The sequence below is a fragment of the Hypomesus nipponensis genome, chromosome 1, assembly GCF_054491055.1.
Source record: "Hypomesus nipponensis isolate SF chromosome 1, ASM5449105v1, whole genome shotgun sequence".
NCBI classification, from domain to species: Eukaryota; Metazoa; Chordata; class Actinopteri; order Osmeriformes; family Osmeridae; genus Hypomesus; species Hypomesus nipponensis.
In genome coordinates this window covers 4,141,407-4,166,737 of record NC_140361.1, presented here as the reverse complement: position 1 = coordinate 4,166,737, position 25,331 = coordinate 4,141,407, and the positions used below count along the sequence as shown (strand labels likewise).

Here is a 25,331-nt window from a genome sequence, read left to right as displayed (position 1 = left end):
AATAAAGAAACGAAATAAAAACAGTTAAAGGTGGGTACAGTATTACTTTTATTGTGAAAAATTGTCGTTCCGCTGAGAAACGTTTCCCCGTTGTTTCTGACTTAACGGTACAGACTCGTCAAATTAGCTTTGTTGAGCCATTCAGGGACATCTCTCGCGGACTGCAGGGATCGTGGCAGACAAGGAGTCTCGTGCAGTAAGTGACCGAGTATCTTTTTTTGACACATGTTGGCATAATAGACAGACCATCCACTTGGGCGGTAGGGAGCGTCTGAATGGTGACCAAGTAACTGATTTGTGGATGTGGCAGCAGCAGGGCTGGAGGTGGTAATCCCAGGTAGCACAGCTGGCCTGGGCAGATGCTGGGGATGATATGGCTATTTAATCACGATAAGCTACTGCGTTACTTCGGCCGTCCGCATGCTGCAGCGTGTTGCTCATCGACTCACTGAAACATCAGGTTGCAGCGATTTTGTCCAGATCGAGCTGGTCTAGGTCGGGTTTGACAATTAAAGGGACTGCAGTCTGTCAACGGTAACGGTAGCAATTGTTCGACTGTTCGCGTCTCGCACGGTTCCACACAATTGTTAGAAATGGACTTAAACATCTATTAATCTAACTGATCATTTTCTGTGATATGGGACTCAAGCACTGCTATACAGTCATGATTCTGTCTGTAGTTGCTCTCTCCTCCGGAGGCTTGACAACCTGCTAAGGGAAACCTCCATCCTTCAGCCGTACACACTGTGGGTTAATATGTAGCCCTGCAGGGCATTGATTGGTTAAGAACAGGGCAGAACCAGTTAGGTTGTAGGATCAAAGGCCGCCTCGGGTCAAAGATCATAAATTATCAATGGTGCCAATATCACTGCCCACATCAATGATAGCCTACTATTAACCGCAGTCCAAGAGTAAAATCAGTTCTTTACCCTGAGTGATGACGACAATCTGTGGGGATTGTAAAATGTTGTGAAGGAGAGGTATAAATACGGCAGGGTCGTGGTTCAAATGAGAGTTAGTACTTATCTCGTGAGTGGCCCGTGGATTCAAATTAAATTTAAAGAGACATGGTTCTCGACTCGCAAAGCCCCAGAAGCTGGAGACAGAATGCCTGTTGTTGCTTCTGCAGCCATCTTTGGTGCAATTTGGGGCCCTATTTCATCAGCGACACATTTGCATACAAGCGAAACTATTTTTTGTTGTTGTGGGGACGTGGACATTTTGCTTCCCCCTAGTCGTCGCTACATCTGTGCTGTGTGCGCTGCGCATAGGTCGGCAACATGTGTAACAAATGGTTAACGAACCAGCTCAGACTGGGTTAGACTGCGCACGGAGAATGTCGTGCGAATGTCGTGCTCTTTGTCCCTTTTCATATTCTACATAACTGACCTGACAAAGCCTGTCTGAACAGTTGCAGCCAATGGGGTAGTCTTATAAAGGGATTTATAATGTTATCGACAAATGGTGTTATACCTCTGGTACTCAATATACCAGCCAAATCAATAGAATACAATATCTCAATAGAATATTACTATGTGGAATGGAATATTACAAGACCATGAGCATCCCCCTGCTTGTTTTCACCCATTCATTCCGCTTACTTAGTGAGCTTTCCTTGACAGGGTTAAGTGTCACCCAGGCCCAGGACATTCATAGTTTTCAGGCTTGTGTTCACAATTTTAGGGACCTTCAGGGCCTGCCAGGCAGGTCAGTCATCACCATAGCAACACAATGCTGAATCAGCACAGTGGTAATCCATTCAGAGAATATCTCATGCTCACTCGGTGTGTTTCTTGTACCATGGCTATAGCAACAGGATTGTAGAGTTCAGAAAACAGGAACATATGCAATAGTTACTTTACAGTGTGTGTGTGCGGTATTCTGTTTGAATTAAACAGTTCTAAGGTGACATTTGAGGAGGATTACTGGTGTTGAATCCGGTCAAATAAGTGTGGTTGGAGCAAAAAACAACAGGCAGGTAGCTATCCAGGAGCAGGGTTGGAGACCCCTGGACTGGTCTGTATAGCACCAAAGTATTGAATGCACCAATCATATTTTCTCCCCTCAGATAACCATGACGACAGAGTTATCCACCTCCATCAACATCAAGGAGCCGCGTTGGGACCAGGGAACCTTTGAGGGACGAGCGAAGCACTTCTTCACCGTCACAGACCCCCGGAACATTCTCCTCACCAACGAGCAGCTGGAGAACGCACACAAGATCATCAATGACTACAGGTGATATTCTCTAGGGATTAGGATAGATTAGAAATTTGGGCAGATTATCGGAGCGTTCTTACAAAGGTATGCCCTAGACGGGTTTAGCTGCAACTCCTAATTGGTGTAAAAGTCCAGAGGTTTCATGTTCAGTATGATTTTAATTCCCTCTTCTTCCTTCCACCCCCTACCCTGCACCACCTCTTCTTATCTCCTCCTCCTCTCCAACCCCCCCCCCCCCTCCAGACAAGGCGTTGTGTCACCAGGTCTGACTGAGGACGAGCTATGGAGAGCCAAGTACATCTTCGACTCCGCCTTCCACCCGGACACTGGCGAAAAGATGATTCTGATTGGCCGCATGTCGGCTCAGGTCCCCATGAACATGACCATCACTGGCTGCATGATGACCTTCTACAAGTGAGCGCTGTTTCCTATCGGTCAAATTCAACTAAACCAACTTCAACACTGTAGCAGTCGGCGTGTTTGCTATGCCATGTTGATCTGCCCGACGTGGCTGACACGATGTGTCATGTCACAGTTTTGACAGAGCATAGCAGAGGTTCGAAACTTCTGCTGCCCTGATTGATGTAGAATAATATTATGGGCCCACAACATGATGATATGTGACTGGAAACAGTTAGTGAACCCGTATTCCTTTTGCTCTCAACACCAGGACAACACCAGCTGTAGTTCTCTGGCAGTGGATCAACCAGTCGTTCAACGCCATCGTGAACTACACCAACAGGAGCGGCGATGCCCCCCTCACCGTCAGGTGAGGCCAGAGATGCTGCAGCAGTTTTCCTGTATTCATGCGGCTGTTCCGCAGTCAACCCGTTACGTTTGGGTCGTGTTCTCCCCACGCCCTCTGACTGAGCTGGTCAGTCGCCGCTGTGTGCGTGCTCCGGTTCATAACGGAGATGAGAGGCGTGCGGGCGGGTTTTTGTTTCATGACGAGGAAAGCAGTGGTGAGTGAACACCTGACTGTTGTCTCTTGTGTCTGCAGTCAGCTAGGCACTGCCTATGTGTCTGCCACTACAGGGGCGGTAGCCACAGCTCTGGGACTGAACGCACTAACGAAGGTATGCTAGAGGTCAGCCGTTGCCACAGTAGTACCGCCCTGCCTTCGTGTTTATTAGACTTCAAAGAGTTTGTCTTATCTTTCACGATTCTTTTCTTTTCTTTTTATCAAATCGGACTTCTCTCATATCAGCACATCTCGCCCCTGATTGGACGGTTGGTGCCCTTCGCCGCTGTTGCTGCTGCCAACTGTATCAACATTCCTCTGATGAGGCAAAGGTGAGCTGCACAGACAGGAAGTGGTTTCAAACTCAGGGACTAATGTCTGTGACGGAGGTATCGTCAAGGTGTTCTACACTTCCTGCTAGCATAGTACCAGCCAATCCGTATCTCCCATCCTAGAGCGGTGTCATCTGTATCTGATTGACAGGAAGGTTACTCAGTTATCTGTTTTGACTCCATCTCTTCTTTCCCAGAGAACTGAAACATGGCATTCCTATCACAGATGAGAACGACAACAGGTTAGGGGAGTCGACTAATGCGGCTCAGCAGGCCATCACACAGGTGGTGGTGTCCAGGATCCTCATGGCCTCGCCTGGGATGGGTGAGTTCAGCCCTGTAATAGAAAATTACTGTTCTTTACATTTAGTCATTTAGCAGACACTCTTATCCAGAGCTACTTACAGTAAGTACAGGGACATTCTCCCAGAGGCAAGTAGGGTTAAGTGCCTTGCCCTAGGACACAATGTTATTTGGCATGGCCGGGAATCGAACCAACAACCTTCTGATTAATAGCCTGACTCCCTAACCGCTCAGCCATCTGACTCCTCTTTAAGATATCTGTAATATTCTTTGGCTTAGAACAATCATTGCTGAGGTTTTGCAAGCATAAGCTTTTGGCCTAAGACAGTATCGTTTAAGTTTCCGTTTACATTTAGTCATTTAGCAGACTCTCTTATCCAGAGCGATTTACAGTAAGTACAGGGACATTCCCCCCGAGACAAGCAGGGTGAAGTGCCTTGCCCAAGGACACAACGTCATTTTGGCATGGCGGGGAATCAATCCAGCAACCGTCTGATTACTAGCCTGACTCCCTCACCGCTCAGCCATCTGACTCACTCATTTGCTGACAAACGCCTAACAAATTTGACTGTTTAACCATGGTTGTTTTGCCCATACTCCAGGGATTTTTGTTCTTTGTTTTTCTTTCTTGTCTCAAACTATGTTTTTAATATTGAGCATCTGTAATAAGTTCTGCAACTTATTTCCTTTTTCAATTTCTTGTTTATTGAAGAGTTCCTCTTTTGATGGACATGAACTATTGAACTAATGATTTAATTGTCTGGAATTACTGTATAAAAGAGTGCTCAGATCATGACATTTTTAGTGAGCCCTTCTACTCCAGATATCATTTATGATACTGTTTTAGAACTTCTCCTACTTGCTTGCAAGAATAAACAGATGAAGACAAATTCTATTGACCTCAGACATTTAATCATAGAAATCCCCCCCACAGCCCAGCCAAACCAGACAGCTGTCTCGGACTGCCCGTGGCCAAGAGCTCACTGTTAGGTCGTTACACGCGCACAGAAACACATCTTTTAATTGGACTCGTCCTTTTCCCCCCCCCAGCAATCCCACCCTTTTTGATGAACGCACTGGAAAAGAAAGCCTTCCTTAAGGTAATGTGACTTATCTTACACCCTGATGTATCCATATGAGTCATACTTTGCCTTTCCTAGCAATGTTCTGACAGCACATTAAACCGAAAACTCTGACTAACCCTTCTGGGATCTGGACAGTGTGTCTTAACGCCGAGCTGTTGTGTAAGAGCGCAATCGAGGGACTCCAGTAGTCACACAATCACACACTGTAGCCCGGTAGACCAAGCATGACCTGTCCAGCCTGCAGCATGAGAGGCCTCCAGTTCTCTGCTCCTCCATGCTCACTGATCCAACACAGCAGGATGGGTGTAAGCAAGATGGCTGAATCCTCGGGCAGCCGTCTGCCATATTGCTTCCTCAGCTCCCTGCGTGTTCAGTGAGGAAGGGAGAGGACGGTAGAGGGGGAGAGGTCGCTCTGCTGTAGTTCATCCCCCTACTGTTCTGCCTCTCACTGGTCTCTGCATCGCTCTTTTCAGAAGTTCCCATGGATGAGTGCACCCATTCAAGTTGGCTTAGTGGGATTCTGGTGAGTAGCCAGAGATGGAGAGCTGATAAGCCTTTGGTAGCAGAGCCGGTGGTGTCAGTCAGGATGCCTCCGCTGTATCTCCGTCAGAGAAGCACCAAGACACGCACTAGGATTCATAACCAGGTGTGAAAAGAACACCTGTCTCATCTGACCTGTGTGTGTGTGTGTTGTTCCAGCCTGGTGTTTGCCACTCCACTGTGCTGCGCTTTGTTCCCACAAAAGAGGTAAGAGTTCATAAGACAAATAAACGGTGTCAGTGATAATCAGCTAATGTCTAGTGCCATTTACAAACACAGTCATATTCCCTGTTAGTAATGGGTTTGAGTATCTCTGACTGAGAGAGAAAGAATATTGCATAATGTTGACCTGTTTTCCTGCCCCTCCCCCATTCTTCCTCTCTCTCTCTCTCTCTCTCTCTCTCTCTCTCTCTCTCTCTCTCTCTCTCTCTCTCTCTCTCTCTTTCTCCCTCTTCATCTCTCTCCATCCTCCCACTCTCTTCTGCATCTTATCTGTCTCTGTCCCTCACCCCTCCACCCTCCCCCATTCCAGCTCCATGTCAGTAAGCCGCTTGGAGCCGGACCTGCAGGAGAAGATCCGTGCAAATAACCCAGGGGTGGAAAGGGTCTACTTCAACAAAGGACTATGAGTTTCCCACCTGGCTCCCCTCCTACCCTTCCTCCCTCCATCCCTGTCTCCCCTCCTCTCACCTCCCCCCCACAGTCATCCATAGACACCCCAGCGTCTCCCCTCCTCTCTCCGTCAGCCCTCCTCATGCAGTGTGCCAAAGTTAGGTTTGCTTCTCCATCTCTCCTCTCCTACCTCACCTCTCCTTTCCTCTCTCTCCTACCTCCTCTCTCCTACCTCACCTCTCCTTTCCTCTCTCTCCTCTCCTACCTCCTCTCTCTCCTACCTCCTCTCTCCTACCTCACATCTCCTCTCTCTCCTACCTCACCTCTCTCTCCTTTCTCTCCTCTCCTACCTCACCTCTCTCTCCTTTCTCTCCTCTCCTACCTCACCTCTCTCTCCTTTCTCTCCTCTCCTCTCTCTCCTATCTCACGTCTCCTCTCTGCTGCTCAGTCAGAAGTCCTGGTCCAGGCCTCCGCTCCTCCTCTCCTCTCATTATACCCATTCCTTGAGGATAGTTTCATTGGTATCTCTGATTGTTCATTTGTTTTGTTTTTTTGCAACAAAAAAATCTGATTCCAGATAAGGATCAAGATGATGATGATTATGTTTTTACGAGAGAGTTCTGTGGTCGTTATTGTTTGTATTCCCAGACAGTATTTTTTTAGTCAGTGATTTTAGTCAGTATTTTTCTGCCAAAAATGCATTTTTAATTTAACCTATGTTGCGTTAAAGTGGGAACAAAATTCCAGGTATTCTAACACTGTTGCTTGGACTACTGATCTGAAACAGGATTGATCTATTTATCACATGTATTGATGCCTAACTACTCTTACAATACATGATTTGCCAAACAATTATTTGTTAGACCTCAAAACGATTACAACCTCTTGAAAATTAGTGCAGTTTGGAGGACAGACCGAAGTGTATCCAGTGAGTTGATTTTGCCAAATGAGTGACACCTCACTTCCCAAACACAGTATTTAATCATGAAAAATCTTTTAATCTAATCAGTCTGATTAAATCTAATAGGTGCAACAGAGTTCCTCCCTCTGAAAACTGAGGTTTAAAACAGCAAGACCAGCCTCTGATGTTTTTGGTGCTCTCTGAAGCAATATCTTAATCGACGAGTTTCTTCTGCTTGCTAACCACTTGACGCCTTGTTAGGGAGATGAACTTGGGGCCTGTTCGGGAGAATGTTTGGCTCTCAGTGGTCTTTCTTCTCACGAGTCTGTGGTCATGGAAACCAGTCTGCCAACCACAGGCTAAGAGTAAAACATTCTCCCAACTGATTTTAAAGCTAGCTTGTCAGTGGTTAGTTCACTTGTCGTTCAGCCTGTTATGGTTGAGTGCAATACTCTTATGTTAACAGGGCAGAAGCTACAAGGTGGTAATGCTGAAAGTTGATCCTGTATAACTGGAGTAGCGCAGATTCTTTAGTTTTTAACAGAAACATTTGCAGAGAGCCGTAAATATATTGTTGATTTTAATTTTTTTGTCTGAAAAATCTACGGTTTGTTTAAAATACTTGTGAACATTCCTCTGGGTCGACATCATTCATTCTCATCATGTGTTTTTTGTAAGCTGTTCAATGTTTTAAGTATTGAGAAATATATATTTACTGATATGATTGGATATATAAGTAATGTAAGTATTTTACATTCAGAGAAAAGCTGTTTTATCTGAACTGTCCCTTATAGATGATAAGATGTGAGGTTTTATTCAATGCAGTGACTACCCAGTCTGTGTAATTGAATGTAGCATTTTCCAATCACTAATAGCAATGCTACTTTAGGACTGACAAAGGAAAGCACAATACTATACTATTTACTTGAAATGCTGTTTATCAGTCTGTCTGTGAGATCTATGCTGTTTTCCTTTACATTATATGTGGAATATAAGGTGGAACATTTGCATAACTATGAAAGCAAGAGTTAATGGGAAAAAAGCACAATGACGCATAGTTATTAAGTCAAACTACTAAACTTGTGCTAATCAGAATTGTTTTTTTACCCCCCCTCCCCCTTTATTTTATTTAACTCCAAAAAATAACACGCAACCTTACCCCCCCCCCCCCTCAAAAAAAAGAAGTTAGATTTAATCTAATCCGTTTATGTGTTTTTATGATCTTCAATCTGCCAAATCAACTATCTCATTCCAGCCAAAGTGATACAAATCCACTCAAGAGGAGTAAAGTCATTATTACAGTTTACATTAATCAATACAAGTGGCTATTATTATTACTTTGAAAAAAACATTGTCATGGCAAATTGTATTTAATTGTTTAGTTTCTCAGTACATTGGGATGTTGTATTGTCTAGACAGGATGAAATAAAGATTTATGAAGTCTTAGAGAATGCCTATTGTTGTCCATCTAGTATGTTGTCATGCCAACCAATCTTAATGGCCTGATGCGTAAATCCTTGGGTGAGGATGTTACTCCTTTACGTTACAAGAAAATAATCCGATTGGCCGTCGCTCGCGAAAATCTCATCCACAATGCAACACGCAAACGATTCGCCTGGCTCCATTGAAAATGAATGGAATGCCTCGCGTCACTGGCATCGCTGTAGTCGACACGCTCTGTAATACAGAGACAACAGACCACTGGAGCCCCCTGCTGGTCAGAGCCTCACCATGTTCTCAAGAGAAACAGTTTTATAACATCCCCTTGAAACCAACAAAGGCAGAGGCACAATAGGAAATATTTTTAATCCAAAAGAAAAAACTTTACAAAGCACTTAAGAGATTGTGATACTCTGTGGGAGAACTTGTACGAGTTGCTCTTAACTTAGGCAGCAGAAAAACAGAGACAGTACAAAGAGCAAATGACAAGACTGAACACAGACAATTTAAGGCTACGAGGACAGTCATGACAAGATCAGGGCTGATATACAATCTGCAATAAAAATGACTTCAAACACCTGACAGGAATCTCCCTGATCAGTTGAGTCCATATAACCTTTATATGTTTTTTTATGCATGGTTGAAGATGAGAGACAAACAATACAAGTATGTCTCAATGTATTTCTAAAGACGTTTTTCTCATCTTCACAAAGATGAAGACACAGTGTGTGTCACAGATTGGGTCAGCATTCTAGAACTTCTGAACAATCTGTGGAACCCTTAGAACTGATTCCTGTGTGATTCAACATTCTAAACTCCAGTTCCTGGTGTCTCCCTGGAACCAGGGTTCTACAAAGTGCACCAACATACAGAACATATCAAAGACAAAGAACCCAGAGTGTAGAGAGATTAATAAGCATCGTGGGAACATTTTCACAGCTGGGATAAAAACATATTTCTATTTTCCACCAAGTAACATGTCAAGTTCACAGTGTTCACATGGTTCATATTCATTGGTTCACCAATGACTGTTTGTGTCTATGGTTACATAACACTATTACCAACTGGTCCAGGACCAATGAAAATGATTTGTTCGTAATGAAAAAAAATAAAAATACATAAATGACAAATAGGAACAGATCTTGGGTCAGTCGGAAAGTGAGTTTCCACAGCTCTGAGGAACCGGCAGATACCGCTGTTAGGCCCTTGGAACACGGGTGCTGTCCAAATACCCTTCCCCTGCCTTCCTTCCTGCCTGGTATCTTTTATAAACAACAAGACAAGCCCTGTCCAGGCCCTCTATTCACTGAACGCAAGGTCTCAGATGAAGCCCTGAAGGATACATTCTCAAAGTATTGAAACCTAAACCCTCCCCAACCCCCTGTCCCTGTTCCAGGAAGATCAGTGAGTCAGTGACCTTTCATCCCCGACTACTGTACTCCGTCTCCGCATGTTCTGTTCAGTCCCTCTCACCCGCTCTATCTCTCCCTTCTACCAAGCAAAGTGCTTATCTTTGGAATGTGTTGGACATTGCTGACTTTGCGTTAATATTGGCACTTAAGTAACATTTACTGGTGCACAATGCCTTATTTGTTATTGTTTGTAAAAAAAAAAAAAAAAAAAAAACTTTTCAACTGCGTTCAAGATCAAGCACCCATACATGAATATATGCATTTGTTGTAGCTTGATTTAGGCAAGATTTTGTTTTCCAAACACTGTGATTACATCAACAGATATATCTCATATTACAATGAAAAAAAAATGGCATACTTTTATGAGCGGTTATAACAATAGTGTTCCTAAACGTTCCTTCATTTAAACGGAACCCACATACGAGTCATGTGAAATCAACAGTGATAAATAAAGAAAATATAAATAGTCTTTGTAATATAGTATCAACAGACATCTGCACAATTACATACAAATACACCAGTCTTACAAAACACAACTTAAAGTGGACTGAACTCTTCACCATGATACAGTCCACCAATCAGTTGTCTTTGGGTCCAAGATTGTCTGCGCTCGCTTCTACATGACCGACCGACCGACCCCACCCCCGCCCCGATCAGTCTGTCTTCTGCCCTGCCCTGCTCTCCTGCCCTGCCCTGAGTTGATGACTGGCCATGGACATGAGACTCTCTAGACACCAGGAAGCTGTTACCTCCAGCTTCCTTCCCTTTCAGTTCTCTCTGGTTGCTCAGAGGGGCAGCAATGAGAGGAACCCAGGCAGAATGTCCAAAAGATGCCACCCTGAAGGCTATTGAATAGATAGATGAGTCAGTAACCCATATAAAGCTAGGCTAGCCAATCCCTTGTACAGTTAGCATAGCTAAGCTATAGGTCTGTGTGGAATTGCCAATCTTTACTTTACTTCACTTGGCTAAGAATTGAATAGCCCAGTTGAGTGTAGCCTAGCCTAGCTTAACGTAGCCTACCCTAGCCTAGCATGTAGGCTGTGCTTGGGCTTTACACAAACTCCTCCTCGCACAACGTCTCCCCGACCAGCAGCGAGTGTTTGTCAGGCTCGCTGAGGGCCATGCTGTTGAGCGAGTGCTTGTCGGAGCGGAGGGAGTTGATGGAGGCGCGACTGTAGTTGACGATGCGATCCAATAGGCTCAACTTGGGAGAGGAGCGACGCAGATCGCCCATGCCGATGTGGACGCTCACGTCTGATAGGCTGCCCTGGCTCCTGGCCCCGCCCAGTCTGGCCTCGAGACGCTCTGCGGTGGGCTTGGAGTAACTGGAGATGAAACACACATGCATATACAGGGAATCGGGCTAGTAATCTGAAGGTTGCCAGTTCGATTCCCGGCCGTGGAAAATTACATTGTGTCCTTGGGCAAGGCACTTCATCCTACTTGTCTTGGGGGGAAAGTCCCTGTACTTACTGTAAGTCGCTCTGGATAAGAGCGTCTGCTAAATGACTAAATGTAAATATATACTGTGTGTGTGTGGATGGACGTAGATACAGACATATATTTATGTATATTCTCATCATTCTGAGCTTGGAGTTACACCGCCAAGATATGTATGTATATATATACATATTTTTGTTTTTTGTTGAGAGAGATATCTATGTATATTATTGTGATCATGCTGAGCTGGCGGTAACACAGCCTCCAGCTGGGTGACTCACCATTTGAGGAGGAGGGAAGACATCACCACGGAGACGGACGACAGCGCCATGGCAGCAGAACCCATCCACGGCTGCAGCACCAGCCCCACGGGCATGAACACACCTGCAGGCCCACCACACACAACCACAGTCACTACCATCCTCGTCGTCATCATCAGCACCATCATCATCTCGTACTCCATACAAGTCTCTCTCTCTACCTAACACGCCCCTCTCTATGTCTACCTAACACACCCCTTTCTCTCTCTATGTCTACCTAACACGGCCCTCTCTCTCTTCTCCTGTTATGGTTAGTTATCAGAAGCTTTTTTACAAAGCAATGTTTGTTTTTGTTTTTTTTTGGGGGGGGGTGGTTTTGATCCCCAGTCAAATGCTCTACCTCGCTTATGGTTCTTCCCTTTGGCACTTATTTGGTTTTCACAATATGTGCTTCATGTTTTGGCTGCTCGCAATGTTTGGGGCTATCTCCTTGTTATGATCAGTGACCTATGCACTTTTGTAAAGTTCTCTCTTGGAAGTCGCTTTGGATAAAAGCGTCTGCTAAATGCACAACTGTAAAATGTCTACCGCTGATCAATACTCGGAGACAGCCTTATCCTCCTCCTCCTCCTGCACCGTGTCTTTCTTCCCAGTAGAGGGCCCCCAGCCACCCGGCTCAGACAGCCAGTGAGAGGACATGAGAAGCAGTGTGTCTGCCGCCCCCTACCTGCTGCGATGGGGATCCCCACCAGGTTGTAAATGAGCGCAAACACAAAGTTGATCCTGATTCTCCTGACTGTCTTTTTGGACAGGTCGATGCTGGCCACCACATCCAGAAGATCGTTCTGAAGGGGGGAGGGGGTACAGAGGGGGGAGACAGAGAGCGAGAGAGGAAGAACAGTGTGTGTCATGAAAGCAATACTTGACACTCAGTGCTTGACCATGTTTACAACAAATCACAACAATAAAACCCACCCTCCCTCACTCACTCACTCACTCACTCACCCTGATGAGCACCACATCTGCCGCCTCGATGGCCACATCCGTGCCGGTTCCTATGGCGATGCCGACGTCTGCCATGGCGAGGGCGGGCGAGTCGTTGACCCCGTCGCCCACCATGGCCACCCTCTTCCCCGCCTGCTGCAGCTGCTCCACCTTGGCCACTTTGTGGGAGGGAAGCACCTCCGCAAACACCTTCTTAATGCCCACCTGGAGGATAGAGAGAGCCAGAGAGCCAGAGCGAGAGAGAGAGGACTTAAGGGACACAAGGACCTTAGCTAGTCTTGGTTTGGTCTGTCCAGTCTCATCCTGGTCTGATTTGTCTAGTCCTGGTCAGGTCAGATCTGGTCAGGTGTCTGGTCCGTACCTGGGCAGCAATGGCCCGGGCCGTCCTGCTGTTGTCCCCGGTCATCAGAATCACCTCCAGGCCCATGGCGGTCAGCGTGTGGACGGCCAGCTCCGCCTCCGGCTTCACCGTGTCAGCGATGGCAATCATGGCACACAGCAGCCCTGGGGGACGACACCACGGTTAGCCAGCCCTTCCAGTCCCCCTCCCCAAGTCCCCCTCCCCCAGTCCCCCTCCCCCAGTCCCCCCTCCCCCAGTGCCCCCTCCCCCAGTCCCCCCTCCCCCAGTCCCCCCTCCCCCAGTCCCCCCTCCCCCAGTCCCAGTCCCCCTCCCTAGAGCGAGGGTCCGGCTCCTCACCATCCACGGCCACCAGCACGGCCGTACGGCCCCGCCGCTCGTGCTCCGTCATGGCCTCGTCCACGTCCTCCGTCACCTGCAGGCAGTTCCTCTTCATCCACTCTCTGTTCCCTATCAGGACCACGTAGGCTGCTGTCTGCACTAGAGCTGCACGCACCACAACACACACACACGTGTGAATACACACACACAATCAATGACTTTTCCTTCTCCTGGCCACACAACTTCCATGCCCTGGACTACAAAACCAAATCTCCATCGTTGTGGACTACACCTCCCAGAGTGCACGTACTGAGTGGCTGTGGGTCCATGATGAGGGGGTGGGAGCCTCCGGAGGCCCTGGGGTCGCTGATCTGGACCAGGACACTGTTGCGCTGGTTGTAGTCCTCGCTGTCGCTGTCCCCCTGCCGGAGCAGGGTCTCTGTGTTGCTCACCTGGCAGCGAACACCACAGCCCGGCACGGCCTGGAAGTCTGAACACGCACCCAGGGAGTCTGTCTCCAGCTCCTGCACACACACACACAGATGAAGGGAGTCAGGTGGGAGTCAGGTGGCTAAGCGGTTAGGGAATCGGGCTCGTAATCTGAAGGTCGCCAGTTCGATTCCAGGCCGAGCCAAATGACGTTGTGTCCTTGGGCAAGGCACTTCACGCTACTCGCCTCAGGGAGAATGTCCCTGTACTTACTGTAAGTCGCTCTGGATAAGAGCATCTACTAAATGACTACATGTAAATGAAGACTTGTGGACCAGCATGAGCAGAGAGCCAGAGCTCCAGACAGGCCTCTCAGCAGCAGTCTCACCTGCTTGCAGTACTTGGTGATGGCCGCTCCAAGCGGGTGCTCACTGTTGTTCTCTGCAGTTCCCACGATGGCCAGCAGGCGGGTGCGGGGCATCCTGTTCCCCTCCACCAGCAGCTTGACCTGCACCACCTTGGGTGCTCCGTAGGTGATGGTGCCCGTCTTGTCAAACACCACCAGCTGGATCTAAAACACAACAGGGGTGGGGGGTGTCACTACTGGAAACACAGCAGAGCTGAAGTTAACTCCTCCCCCCCCCCTGCTCAGGCCGGGTTCATGACCTCTCACCTTGTGGGCCATCTCCAGGGGCTCCCCCCCCTTGATGAGGATGCCGTTCTGTGCCCCCACCCCTGTGCCCACCATGACGGCCGTGGGCGTGGCCAGGCCCAGGGAGCAGGGGCAGGCGATGCACAGCACCGTGATGGAGGCCTGGAAGGCAAAACGGATCACAGCCTCTGCCTTGGAGATGCTCTTATCATAGCCCTGCACGGAGAGAGAGGGGCGTGTTAGGGAGACAGAGAGAGACAGAGACCGAGAAGCACAGAGACAGAGGAAGACTCACAGGAAAGTACTTCTCCACCAGGGGGAAGTCCACAAAGCCAATCAGGATCCAGGCGCACAGCGTGAGGAGAGACACGCCCACGATGAAGGGGACAAAGTACCCGCTGATCCGGTCTGCAAACTGCTGGATGGGAGCCTGGCCAGGAGAGAGAGGTCACACAGAGGTCGGACCGAGGTCGGACGGAGGTCAACCTCCTCCCCATCATCTTCCCCTGTGTCTGTCTTCTCACCTTGGAGGTCTGGGCCTCCTCCACCAGCTTGACTATCTGGGACAGGGTGGTGTCCATGCCCACGTGGGTGGCGCTGATGAGCAGGGAGCCGTTCTGGTTGATGGAGCCGGCAATCACCGAGCTGCCAATCTTCTTGGTGACTGGCATGGCTTCACCTGGAGGGGGGGGGGGGTCACAGCTGTCACATCACATGACATAAACAAGCGAGCTGGATCGACTGAACATCTGCCTCAAATCTCTGGGCTTGACGATGTGTGTTTGGACTTCAAATGTTCCCGTTTGGTTTGGGTTTTTATTTTCTACGTGCACAAAATAACTTTATGCCAGGCCAGGGTATTTCCTCACAAGGCTAAAAGAACAACATGCGTTTGCAGCCGTGCTGGGCTGGAGCTCTGCTGATGACCCACCGGTGATGAGGGACTCGTCTGCCATGGAGTGTCCCTCGATGACCCTGCCGTCCACTGGGAACTTCCCCCCGGGCACCACCCTGACCACATCCCCCCTCTGGACCAGCTCCACATCCACCTGCTCCTCACTGGGGCGGGCGTGTGTGTGTGTGTGTGTGTGTGTGAGAGAGTGAGTGAGTGAGTGAGTGAGTGAGTGAGAGAGTGAGAGAGTGAGTGAGTGAGTGAGTGAGTGAGTGAGAGAGAGAGAGAGAGAGAGAGAGAGAGAGAGTGGGTGTGTGTGTTAGGGGAACAAACAGGAACATCATTTCATCAGTGACGACAACGTGCAAAATCAAGGTCCATCAAACAGTCTATAATATTTTTTGTAAATCGAATGTATCTAAATCATCCGTATTCAACACTATCGTATGATAACTTGTGACTAAATTACATATCATAAACACTGGGCTTCTTATCTTGACATCAATTACATGTTGTGTAACTGCTGTTCAAAAATCTGGTCTGCAGTATCTAATCTACTAGCGAGTACCTCCAGTCTTATCTAGAGACAGGCCAAGGTCAGGCTGACTGCTGGTCTGCTGATTACACAGGGGCTAGGAGTGGCTGGGTACTGCCACTAATTACAGCACAGAGAGCAGAGCACTTACTGAACAGGAGAGAGGAGGGAAGGTGAAGGAGAGAAATTAGAGAGCTGAGGACAGAGGGAGCAGAGAAGAGAGAGGGAGTAGAGGAGGAGAGAAGAGAGAGGACAAGAGGAGAGAGGGAGGAGAGAGGGAGGAGAGAAGAGGATGAGAGGAGAGAGAGGGAGTAGAGAAGAGAGAGGGAGTAGAGGAAGAGAGAAGAGGAGAGGAGAGAGAGGGAGTTGAGGAGAGGAGGAGAGGTATGAGAGAGGGAGTTGAGGAGGAGAGAAGAGGAGGAGAGGAGGAGTGGAGAGAGAGGTCAGGGAGTTGAGGAGGAGGAGAGGGAGTAGAGGAGGAGAGGAGAGAGAGGTCAGGAAGTTGAGGAGGAGAGAAGAGGAGGAGACGAGGAGAGGAGAGAGAGGTCAGGGAGTTGAGGAGGTGGAGGAGAGTACCTGAGGACGGACATGTCACTGTTGAGAGAGACCACAGTGGCCTCGGTGGCCTGCAGGGACATCAGCTTGGACAGGGCCTCAGACGTCTTACTCTGGAGAGCAGAGAGAGCAGAGAGAGAGCAGAAAGCAGAGATAGATCATAGATAGATCAGAGAGAGATCAGACAGAGATCAGAGAGAGATCAGAGAGAGAGCAGAGAGAGAGCAGAGAGAGAGACACACAAAGCACCAGATGAGGTCACAGAGCCAGAGCAGACGACCGTCTACAGAGCAGCACCCGTACAGCAGAGGTCCGCAGCGCACCTTGGCGATCTGCTCCAGCCAGCGGCCCAGGGAGATGAACACAAACAGCATGGGCGGGGTGTCGAAGAAGGTGATGGGGTTGACCTTGGCGGCCTCCACCATGGCCACCATGAGGATGACCAGGGAGTAGGTGAAGGCTATGGAGGTGGCCAGCACAATCAGGACATCCATGTTGGCTGTGTGGTGTTTCAGAGCCTTGTAGGCTTGGATGTAGAAGTAACGCCCTCCGATGAACTGGGGGCGGAAAAACAGGCGGGCCAGAGGATGCAGTCAGAGCAGTCAGGGTCAACAGTACTGATGTTATTATAATATATATATATTTGTTTTTTTTACAAATGTTGGTGTTTACATAAGTCATATTTGTTCAATCTCATATAAATTTGGCCGCAACGTTCACTCATTCATGCCAGTAAGGCAATACTGAACTGAATGGAACTGAAAGTGACCCGGTTTATCCAGGTCCGTCACACTTTTCGCGGAATGACAAAGACGACGAATCTACAAATCTAAAACATGCCATTTCCCTGTGAAGGTGCAGGCAGCCGTGAGCAGGGTGGCTTGTGTGTTTACCTGCACAGGTACGCAGAAGAGGAAGGACAGCAGGTTCATGATGGACAGGCCAGGCAGCAGCTGTCTCTCCAGGAACATGCCGGAGTGGTAGTGCTCCACGTCCTCCGACGAGGCGTTGTGCTGGTGGGAGGAGCTGACCTGGTGGTCCACGATGATCATGTAGGTCATCATGGCCATCACCGGCACGCAGAAGACGAAGCTGATCAGGAACGACCTCCTCCATCTGAGGAGAGGGGGGGGGGGATGAGGACAGGAGTCTCACTGTCTCACTGTCTCTCTCTCTCTCTCTCTCTCTCTCTCTCTCTCTCTCTCTCTCTCTCTCTCTCTCTCTCTCTCTCTCTCTCTCTCTCTCTCTCTCTCTCTCTCTCTCTCTCTCTCTCTCTCTCTCTCTCTCTCTCTCTCTCTCTCTCTCTCTCTCTCTCTCTCTCTCTCTCTCTCTCTCTCTCTCTCTCTCTCTCTCTCTCTCTCTCTCTCTCTCTCTCTCTCTCTGACACACACACAGAGACACGGCCTTACTGTCGTATCTCGCGCCTGTGGTCCAGGTGGCTGGCAGAGCGATCCTTCTTCACCAGAGAAGCCTCAAAGCCCAAGTTCTGTCAGTCCCAGAAGAACAGGGCAGAGAGCGAACGAGTGAGTGAATGAATGCAGCGTTTCGGTGAATGGATGAATGCATTTTTGGATATGATCAAATAAATGTAGGAACAAACAAGTGCTGTTGAATGAAGAGGGAGGGAGAGGAGTACCTCTATCAGCCTGATGACATCACGAGGGCCCGTCACCTCAGGGTCGTACTTGATGTGGGCCTTGTTGGTTGCCAGGGCAACGGAGGCATAAAGGATTCCTTCCTGCTTCACCAGGTTGGACTCTATCTTGTGAACGCAGGAGGCACAAGTCATCCCTCTAACCTGAGCGACGGAAGAGAGAGAGAGAGAGACAGGTGGAGGGATGTATAGAGATAAAATAGATCATTGTTAGAGTATGACTAAAAACAGGAACACAGATCATAAACAAATGCCCTGTAAAAATGAAGTGCGTATAAAGTTGTGAGTTGTAAACACAGCTGGTCAGTGAAAGCAGAAGCTGTAGCCTTTTATAATAGGTAAGGCTAGAAGCTTGTGTGGAGAACCACCCTGTTCCGGAGCAGAACCCTCACCACCAGTTCCAGGCTTCCGTCGGAACCTTCGTAGTCTTCCATGACGGTGGCAGTGAAGCCCAGCTCTCTGATGCACTCTGCGACCTTCAGAGGGTCCATGATGTCAGGGTCGTATCTCACTTCTGCCTTGCTGGCCATGAGAGCCACCAGCACTGAGTAGATACCTGAGGGACAGGGGAGACAAGAGCTGTTGACCACTGAGGGGCAGGGGAGACAAGAGCAGTTGACCACCAGCTGAACTAGTTGAACCTTAACCTGTCTGATATAGAACCCCCACCTCTCCATCTAGTGCTGTTAACCCTTAGATCTTAGAGATTTAGTTCTAAATATTTGCCATCTAGCTTTAGTTAGCTTCCGTTACCTAGCAACCTAGCATAATACTCCTAGCAATGCTACTACCTGCTAGGGTTACTTATTAGCTCCCTTATCGTAAATTTTAAAGCCAAACTATAGCGTTTGTCATATAGTTTTTGTCTATCGGAAAATAGTCAGTTGGAATGTTAGAAATCACACGTGCGACGCTACTCTGCGGGGCCCGCTTTCGAACGATCAAATTATGTGCGACGCTACTCCTCAACGGGTTAAAGACCTCTCCCTCCGAGCGCTCTCCCGCCCAAACTGCCCCACGTCTCACCGTTCTCGTTCTTCAGGTTCCTCTCGATGTTGGCCACGCACGAGGCGCAGGTCATCCCCCCGATCTGGATGAAGCACTTGGAGAGGCCGGGGGGGCGCTCCTTTCCCCCGCGAGAGGCGCTCCTCTCCGGGTCGCTGTCCAGCGCCGCCGCCTCCTTCCCCGGGGCGGAGGAGGGGGAGGAGGGGGAGGAGGGGGCGCTGCGCTCCGGCAGGGCCACCAGGGAGTTGGACTCTGGGGGGACACAAGGGGGAGATGGTCACTGCGTCTATCTTTGTCGTCGAGTAGACACAGAGGGAGACGGCTTTGCTGTGGACTTTGTGGTGCGGTTACGCTAGTGGACCTAGCTATGTTCTCACCAGGAAGGAAGGCGTCGAAGCCCATGTCCTCTATGGCTTCTCTCAGCTCCTCCAGAGTTGTCACGAGTGGGTCGTATTCAAACGTCCCGCTGTGATTGGCCAGGGACACCTTGGCCGACCGCACCCCCTTTCTTTGGGAGATCATACCCTCGATGGACTGGACACACGAGTTGCAGGTCATCCCTTCTATGTGGATCTGGGTGACCACCAGCAGGGGCTGGATGAAGCAGGGCTGGGGGGAGGTGAGATGGGGCTGGGGAGCCGGCGCTGGCCCAGGAGGAGGTAAGATGACCGGGGTGGAGGATGCAGGTGTGGGGCTGAAGGCCCCGGGGGCGTCTCTGGGATGAGCCTTGAAGGTGCCGGGCTGCAGGGCCTCGATGGCCTCTTGGAGCTGGGTCACGGTCACCAGGAGGGGGTCATGGCAGATCGAGGCACACTCCTTCTCCAGAGACACCTGAGGGGAATATTTTGTCATTATTGTTAACTTGTGTGGCGCCTGTTGGGTGGTGAAAGCAGTGGCTCCATGGCTTGGTATGTCTCCCTCGAGCGCCCCCCTCACCTGGACAGAGGAGACCCCGTGCAGCTTGGCCAGGTTGTCCTGGATGTTGACCACGCAGGAGCGGCAGTGCATCCCCGTCACCGTGAAGCTGCTCAGCGCCGAGTCGATGAAGATCTCTGTCTCCTCCGACGACGGCGACAGGGGCGCCGGTTTGCCGGAGGCGCCGAGCAACCGCTCCATCTCGCTGGCCGACAGCTGCAGGGGGCGGGGCTTGGACTTGACGACGGCCTTGAAGCCCACCACGGCGATCTGGCTGACGATGTCGTCCACGGTGACGAGGTAGGGCAGGTAGAGGACGGCTGCTTCCTGAGACTCCAGGGACACTGAGGAAAGCAGAAACAAGAGTCATGGGGGTCAGATAGCTGAGCGGTTAGGGAATCGGGCTATTAATCAGAAGGTTGCCGGTTCGATTCCTGGCCATACAAAATGATGTTGTGTCCTTGGGCAAGGCACTTCACCCTACTTGCCTCGGGGAGAATGATAAGAGCGTCTGCTAAATGACTAAATGTGAGTCACACAGGGTTCACTATAGTCTCACATGAGGAAATATTATACCGTTTTTGTTTGGAGTGAACCGCTAATCTGATCCTGGGGTAACTAAGAGGGAAAGCGAGACATAGTATATTAGTTTCGTCTGGTTCCCTTAACAAAAGTGGAACCTGTCCAGGAGAGTAAGTTGCCTGTTGAAGACAATAAAAGGCCCACAGCCCTGAGAGGACTCTGGTCAGGATATCAATACAGCCCTCAACACCAGACAAGAGATGACCTCCGAGAGACCGAGTGTGTCTCCCAAGAAGCACATGTGAAACTGAAGAAGAAGAAACAGGGGGAGGGGGGGGGGGAGGAGGAGGTGGGGGGGCATGTTGCTAGCAACACTTTAGTAAGAACTAATGGTGGGTTGAGGACAGCTAGCTAGCTTTCAATCTACTGGAGAGCTAGCTCGAGCTATCCAACTGTCTTTTTGTGAGGGTTTCAATACACAGTGTTTATGAAGTAACTGAACGTTATCTTTTTAAAAGAGCCTTCAACGTTAGCTAGCTAGATAACCAGCTGAAGGAGCTGAAACTGAGAACGTGTTGTTGACTTTCCCAGTCGTGAATTTACAAAAAAAAAATGTTCATGGCCTGAACAAATAGGATATCCAATAAACAAAATAAGTAAACAAGCAGCCAGGAGCAAGTGAGGGGGTTGACTGGCCAGTCCGTCAGAGTGAATGCTCCTGTCTCACCAGTCAGTTAACTGACCGACAGGGCAAACCGTGGATTTCACAACACAGTTGTGCTGAGTCATAATCTCCTCCTGGTTACCTCCTCGCCGTAAACCGGAGGAAATGCTGACATGGCGGTACACTCTGCCGTGCACATACACACAAGAGCAGGGGAGGTAAAACTACACGAACATGCACATGTAGACACATACACAATGAGCAGAGGACACACTACATACAACGCACACACACATATACAAAACCCCCTCACACACACACACACACACACACAAAAGTGGTAAATTCACCTTTGATCTTTTTAACCCCTTTAAGTTTCCCGATCTTTCCTTCGATGGTGGTGGTGCAGGACTGACAGACCATCCCCTCGATACGCATTTTCACCAGCTCCACCCCCCCTTCGTTGTTTGGGCTGCGAGCTGAGGCTGGGGCTGGGGTCGAGGCTGGGATAGGGGCAAGGGCCGGGGTGGGAGCTCTCTCTGTGGGACTACCGGATGTGGACGTGTGGATCTCCAGGGGGACCAGGCTGCTCACAACCTCCCCAAGGAGCAGAGCACTGGTTAGGGACGGAACGAAGGTGACGGACAGCCCCCCCTGGTCCTGCCGGACCTCCAGGACCCCCTGGACGTGGGAGAGCCTCGCCCAGGCCTCCTGCTGGGCCTCGCGGGTCAGGCCGGGGCAGGGGATGAGCTGTGTGTCTGTGAGAACGAGGGAGATGCTGCTGGAGGACTCTGTGGGGGGGGACTCAAAGCCCATGTCGTCGATGGCCTCGGCCAGGGACTGTGGGCTCTGGAGGTTGTGGTCGAAGATGATGCTGGCGTTCTTCATCTCCAGGGACACCTAGAGCACAAGGCTTCAGTCAGAGAAGGATACTGTGGTATGCCTGTCAAGATCAAATCAACATGGTACACACGGAGAGGCGTCCAAACTTGTTTAACTCAGTAGGTTAGACAAGGCTGTTTATATGGGATGGCATATCGACCAGTAAGGAGTTTGACATTTACGATATGGTCATTTGCGATTCACAACCTATAAAAGGAGGGGACAATCCTGCTGGCTCCATGAGAGACATGCAGCAGGTTGCAAGAACACAGTGAACTCCTTGCTCTCTCTGACAGAGCAATAGGAAACTTGTGATTCACCGACGGCATCAGCTGACCACTGAGCCTGCCTCACTGAGCCTGGCTGGACACCAGCAGAAAGCGGGGGGAGGTGTGGGAGGAAGGAGCAGACAGAAAAGACAGGAGAAAGACACAGAGAGAGACAGAGAGGGCAACAGAGAGACAGAGAGAGGAGACAGAGAGAGTGACAGAGAGAAAGAGAGGCAGAGAGTGAGAGACAGAGAGAGAGAGACAGAGAGCGAGAAAAAGCAACAGAGAGAAACAGAGAGACAGAAAGAGGGAGAGACAGAACGAGGGAGAGAGACAGAGAGAGCCACAGAGTGAGCAACAGAGAGACAGAGAGAGCAACAGAGAGAGCGACAGAGAGACAGAGAGAGCAACAGAGAGAGCGACAGAGAGAGAGAGATGAGACAAACCAGAGGGAAACAATCTATCCACTTATGTGCTTCTGCTCAGTACCATAACCATTAAGTCCACATCCCTTAGAGACACTAATGACATTTCCCTGTGTGTGCTGCCTGCTTTTTAACCCGCAGTGACAACGCCAAGCAAAGGCCATAGCTCTGTCAGGAGCGCACTATTGCATTATCTCGTCATGTGACCTCTGCCTGAGGCCAGAACACAGTGAGGGAAAGGGCAGGCCGTATTTACCGCAATCTGGGAGTACCCCACGTCTACATAGATCACTGTTTATCTGCTGTTAGGCTGGGTGGCCACCCCTGAAGGGGACTAATCTGGGACAAATCACAGCTTTAGTGACACCAGACATACTGCGTGTCCTATACGATAAATACATAACTAATCACTAAGGACGGACACATAAAGTGGGAGTGAGATAATTGCAGAGCAACGGTTTATGCATCCATTCTTTGGTCATTTTCAAATCTGCTTTTAGAAATGCTGATGGGGGTGGTTTCTAATTCCTAAAAAGTATATAAATAGAAAGTCACGAGACAGGACTCGCTGGATACAATCGACCAAGAGTCGATGGCAGCAACTGCTTCTGTTTAATGTCACATGAAAACGTAAGACATATCATATCTGTTATCATAACTGGTAGTATAAACAAATATCTGAAATGATTAGCTGTGTGTGTGTGTGTGTGTCTAACCTTGATGTGTATGATTCCAGGAAGACCCCCTATGCGTTGTTCTATTGACTGAACACAGGAGCCACACGTCATTCCTTCCACTCCCAGAGATATGGAGCACAGCTTGGCTTTTAGTGTCATCCTTCAATCTGAAAATACGTAGATAGTAAAAACGTTTAAATCTGTCACCTGAACAAATAAGACTAGGTGAACCGGCTATACCAGCGACAAGGGACGTATATTAACTAGTCTGAGCCAAGTTTCCCAAACAGAGGCTGCGGATAACCTTAGGAGTTTGATGCACTTGACCAACTACTTCGACAAGATACACTGCACTGAATCCAATCAGGGCAGAAGCATTTATATATTGTTCTACTCGGAATCGTGTTATATAACTAACATCAGCCAACTATTTGATTGCTAACAAAAAAAAATCTGTTACATCACATGACACTTTCTGTAGTTCAAATGGTTAGCTAACTAGTAACTTATCTGTTTCTCTAGATGATGCACAATTCTGATATCGTTTCTACATAGCTAGCACACGAAAAATGAAGACACCGGTTCAAGTTAGTAAGCTTTATCACTAACCTAAACGAACATTGACTTGCTTACTTGTAGCTATGCACGGCATATTGCTAGCTAGCAACACTTCAGTAACGCTAGCTAAGTAACGGAAGGCTAGATTGTAACTACAGCAGCTACAGCAGCACTAGCTAGTTCGCTAATAGTATCTTCTCTACCAACATTGGCAAGCTAGCTAGTGCTAGGCAATTGACTCATTATGAGCGTTTCAATACACAGTGTTTATAAAGTAACTGAACGTTACCTTTTGAAATGAGCCTTCAACACTAGTAGCTAGCTAGATATCAAACGGATGGAGTTGAAACTGAGAACGTGTTGTTGTTGACGTTGCAAGTTGTCCAAGCCGCGACAAGTTTGTGTCATTCGCGAACCTCAAAAAAAATCTCCATGGCCTTTAACAAACAGGATATCCAAGATATATAGTTTGTCTTCTTATTTGGGTATTACAGAACCTCGTCCCTCTCCAGTGAATCTCGGTGACTGAGAGGGGTGCACAGTCGCAGCTAACAGAGAGAGAGAGTACTTGCCTGGTGGTCACGCACGCGTCACATTTTTGCGCAGGTCATCAGGGGAGGAGTGCAGGGACGTCGCCATGGGCACGTAACGAGTTTGCGCAACAAGAGCAAACGCTCGTGTGTCCCCTAGACCGTGATACAATATTATGTGAGATAAACAGGATTCTTCTTCCCTTTCCACATCAGTCTTGAAATTATCCCAGTTTATATCAATACAGGTTCAAGAGGGCATTTTGTGATCATATTAACGTGTGTGTGAGCGTCACAAAAATGAAATTAGGATGAACATCAACCTCTACAGTGGGAAAACATCAGAACCGGTTTTCACTAATTATAGTTAACACAATGCAAGGGCGGTATTCCTACAGTAGGTTTGGTATGTCCATATAAGATGAGTGTCACTCGAAACGGGAGGATTAATTCATAGGGCGTGCAAAGTTGTCTAAATATACCTGACGGAACTAGTGCAGTAGCACGCACAAGCTATATCCTAACCCTTTCTAACCCCTAGATATATATTTTCAAAGCGCTGTAACCACTGCACTTGTATACTCAAATCAAAATGAAAATACTGAACGCTCCTCTTTCATATAGTGCTAGTGCTTATCATGTGGCAGGGAGTTAGGTTACATTTGCATATTATTTTGAATTGCATCAATTTAAAGACGTTTAGCCTACTAGCTCATATCACTCAGTTGAGATATATGTATCTTCGAACGATGAACAGTTTATTAGGTATTAAAGTACTTTCAATGCATGTAGGGTAGGCTACTCAGACAGGTCGAAAACAACAGCCTTCTCATCTAAAATATCAGCTATTCTGAAAATAGACAAAAGGTTCACATGCCTATTATAGGCTATAAAAGACAGTACTAAAACCTTTATGTAGGGCCTATCAACATTTCAGGGCAGGGCTGTATTGTGTTTTGCCATGAAATGCACCC

The 25,331-nt window shown here is 48.6% G+C and overlaps 2 protein-coding genes across 4 annotated transcripts; one reads left to right on the top strand and one right to left on the bottom strand.

The window, feature by feature from the left end:
- Positions 1-77: 77 nt before the first annotated feature.
- sfxn1 (sideroflexin 1) lies at positions 78-8,405 on the top strand. Its single transcript, XM_084702120.1, has 11 exons — positions 78-196; positions 2,069-2,238; positions 2,464-2,634; positions 2,891-2,989; positions 3,221-3,296; positions 3,428-3,513; positions 3,711-3,838; positions 4,867-4,916; positions 5,375-5,424; positions 5,601-5,648; positions 5,974-8,405. Exons 2-11 carry the CDS (start codon positions 2,075-2,077, stop codon positions 6,068-6,070), a joined length of 969 nt encoding a protein of 322 aa, XP_084558246.1. The 5' UTR covers positions 78-196; positions 2,069-2,074; the 3' UTR covers positions 6,071-8,405.
- Positions 8,406-8,741: 336 nt separating this feature from the next.
- atp7a (ATPase copper transporting alpha) lies at positions 8,742-24,411 on the bottom strand. 3 transcript variants are annotated; one of them, XM_084701969.1, is made up of 24 exons: positions 24,117-24,411; positions 23,309-23,436; positions 21,367-21,916; positions 19,852-20,174; positions 19,293-19,746; positions 18,937-19,167; positions 18,303-18,466; positions 17,893-18,054; positions 17,666-17,742; positions 17,150-17,372; positions 16,580-16,813; positions 16,278-16,369; positions 15,206-15,333; positions 14,799-14,953; positions 14,570-14,704; positions 14,296-14,490; positions 14,011-14,193; positions 13,504-13,717; positions 13,212-13,358; positions 12,876-13,018; positions 12,515-12,718; positions 12,237-12,354; positions 11,531-11,633; positions 8,742-11,134 (listed from the first exon to the last, which is right to left on the bottom strand). In XM_084701969.1, exons 2-24 carry the CDS (start codon positions 23,426-23,428, stop codon positions 10,861-10,863), a joined length of 4,629 nt encoding a protein of 1,542 aa, XP_084558095.1. In that variant the 5' UTR covers positions 23,429-23,436; positions 24,117-24,411; the 3' UTR covers positions 8,742-10,860. The 3 variants fall into 3 exon arrangements, with proteins under 3 accessions (XP_084558095.1, XP_084558151.1, XP_084558215.1); XM_084702025.1 differs by having other exon boundaries at positions 10,996-11,134; positions 12,507-12,718; XM_084702089.1 differs by lacking the exons at positions 8,742-11,134; positions 11,531-11,633 and having other exon boundaries at positions 12,273-12,354; positions 12,503-12,718.
- Positions 24,412-25,331: the final 920 nt, after the last annotated feature.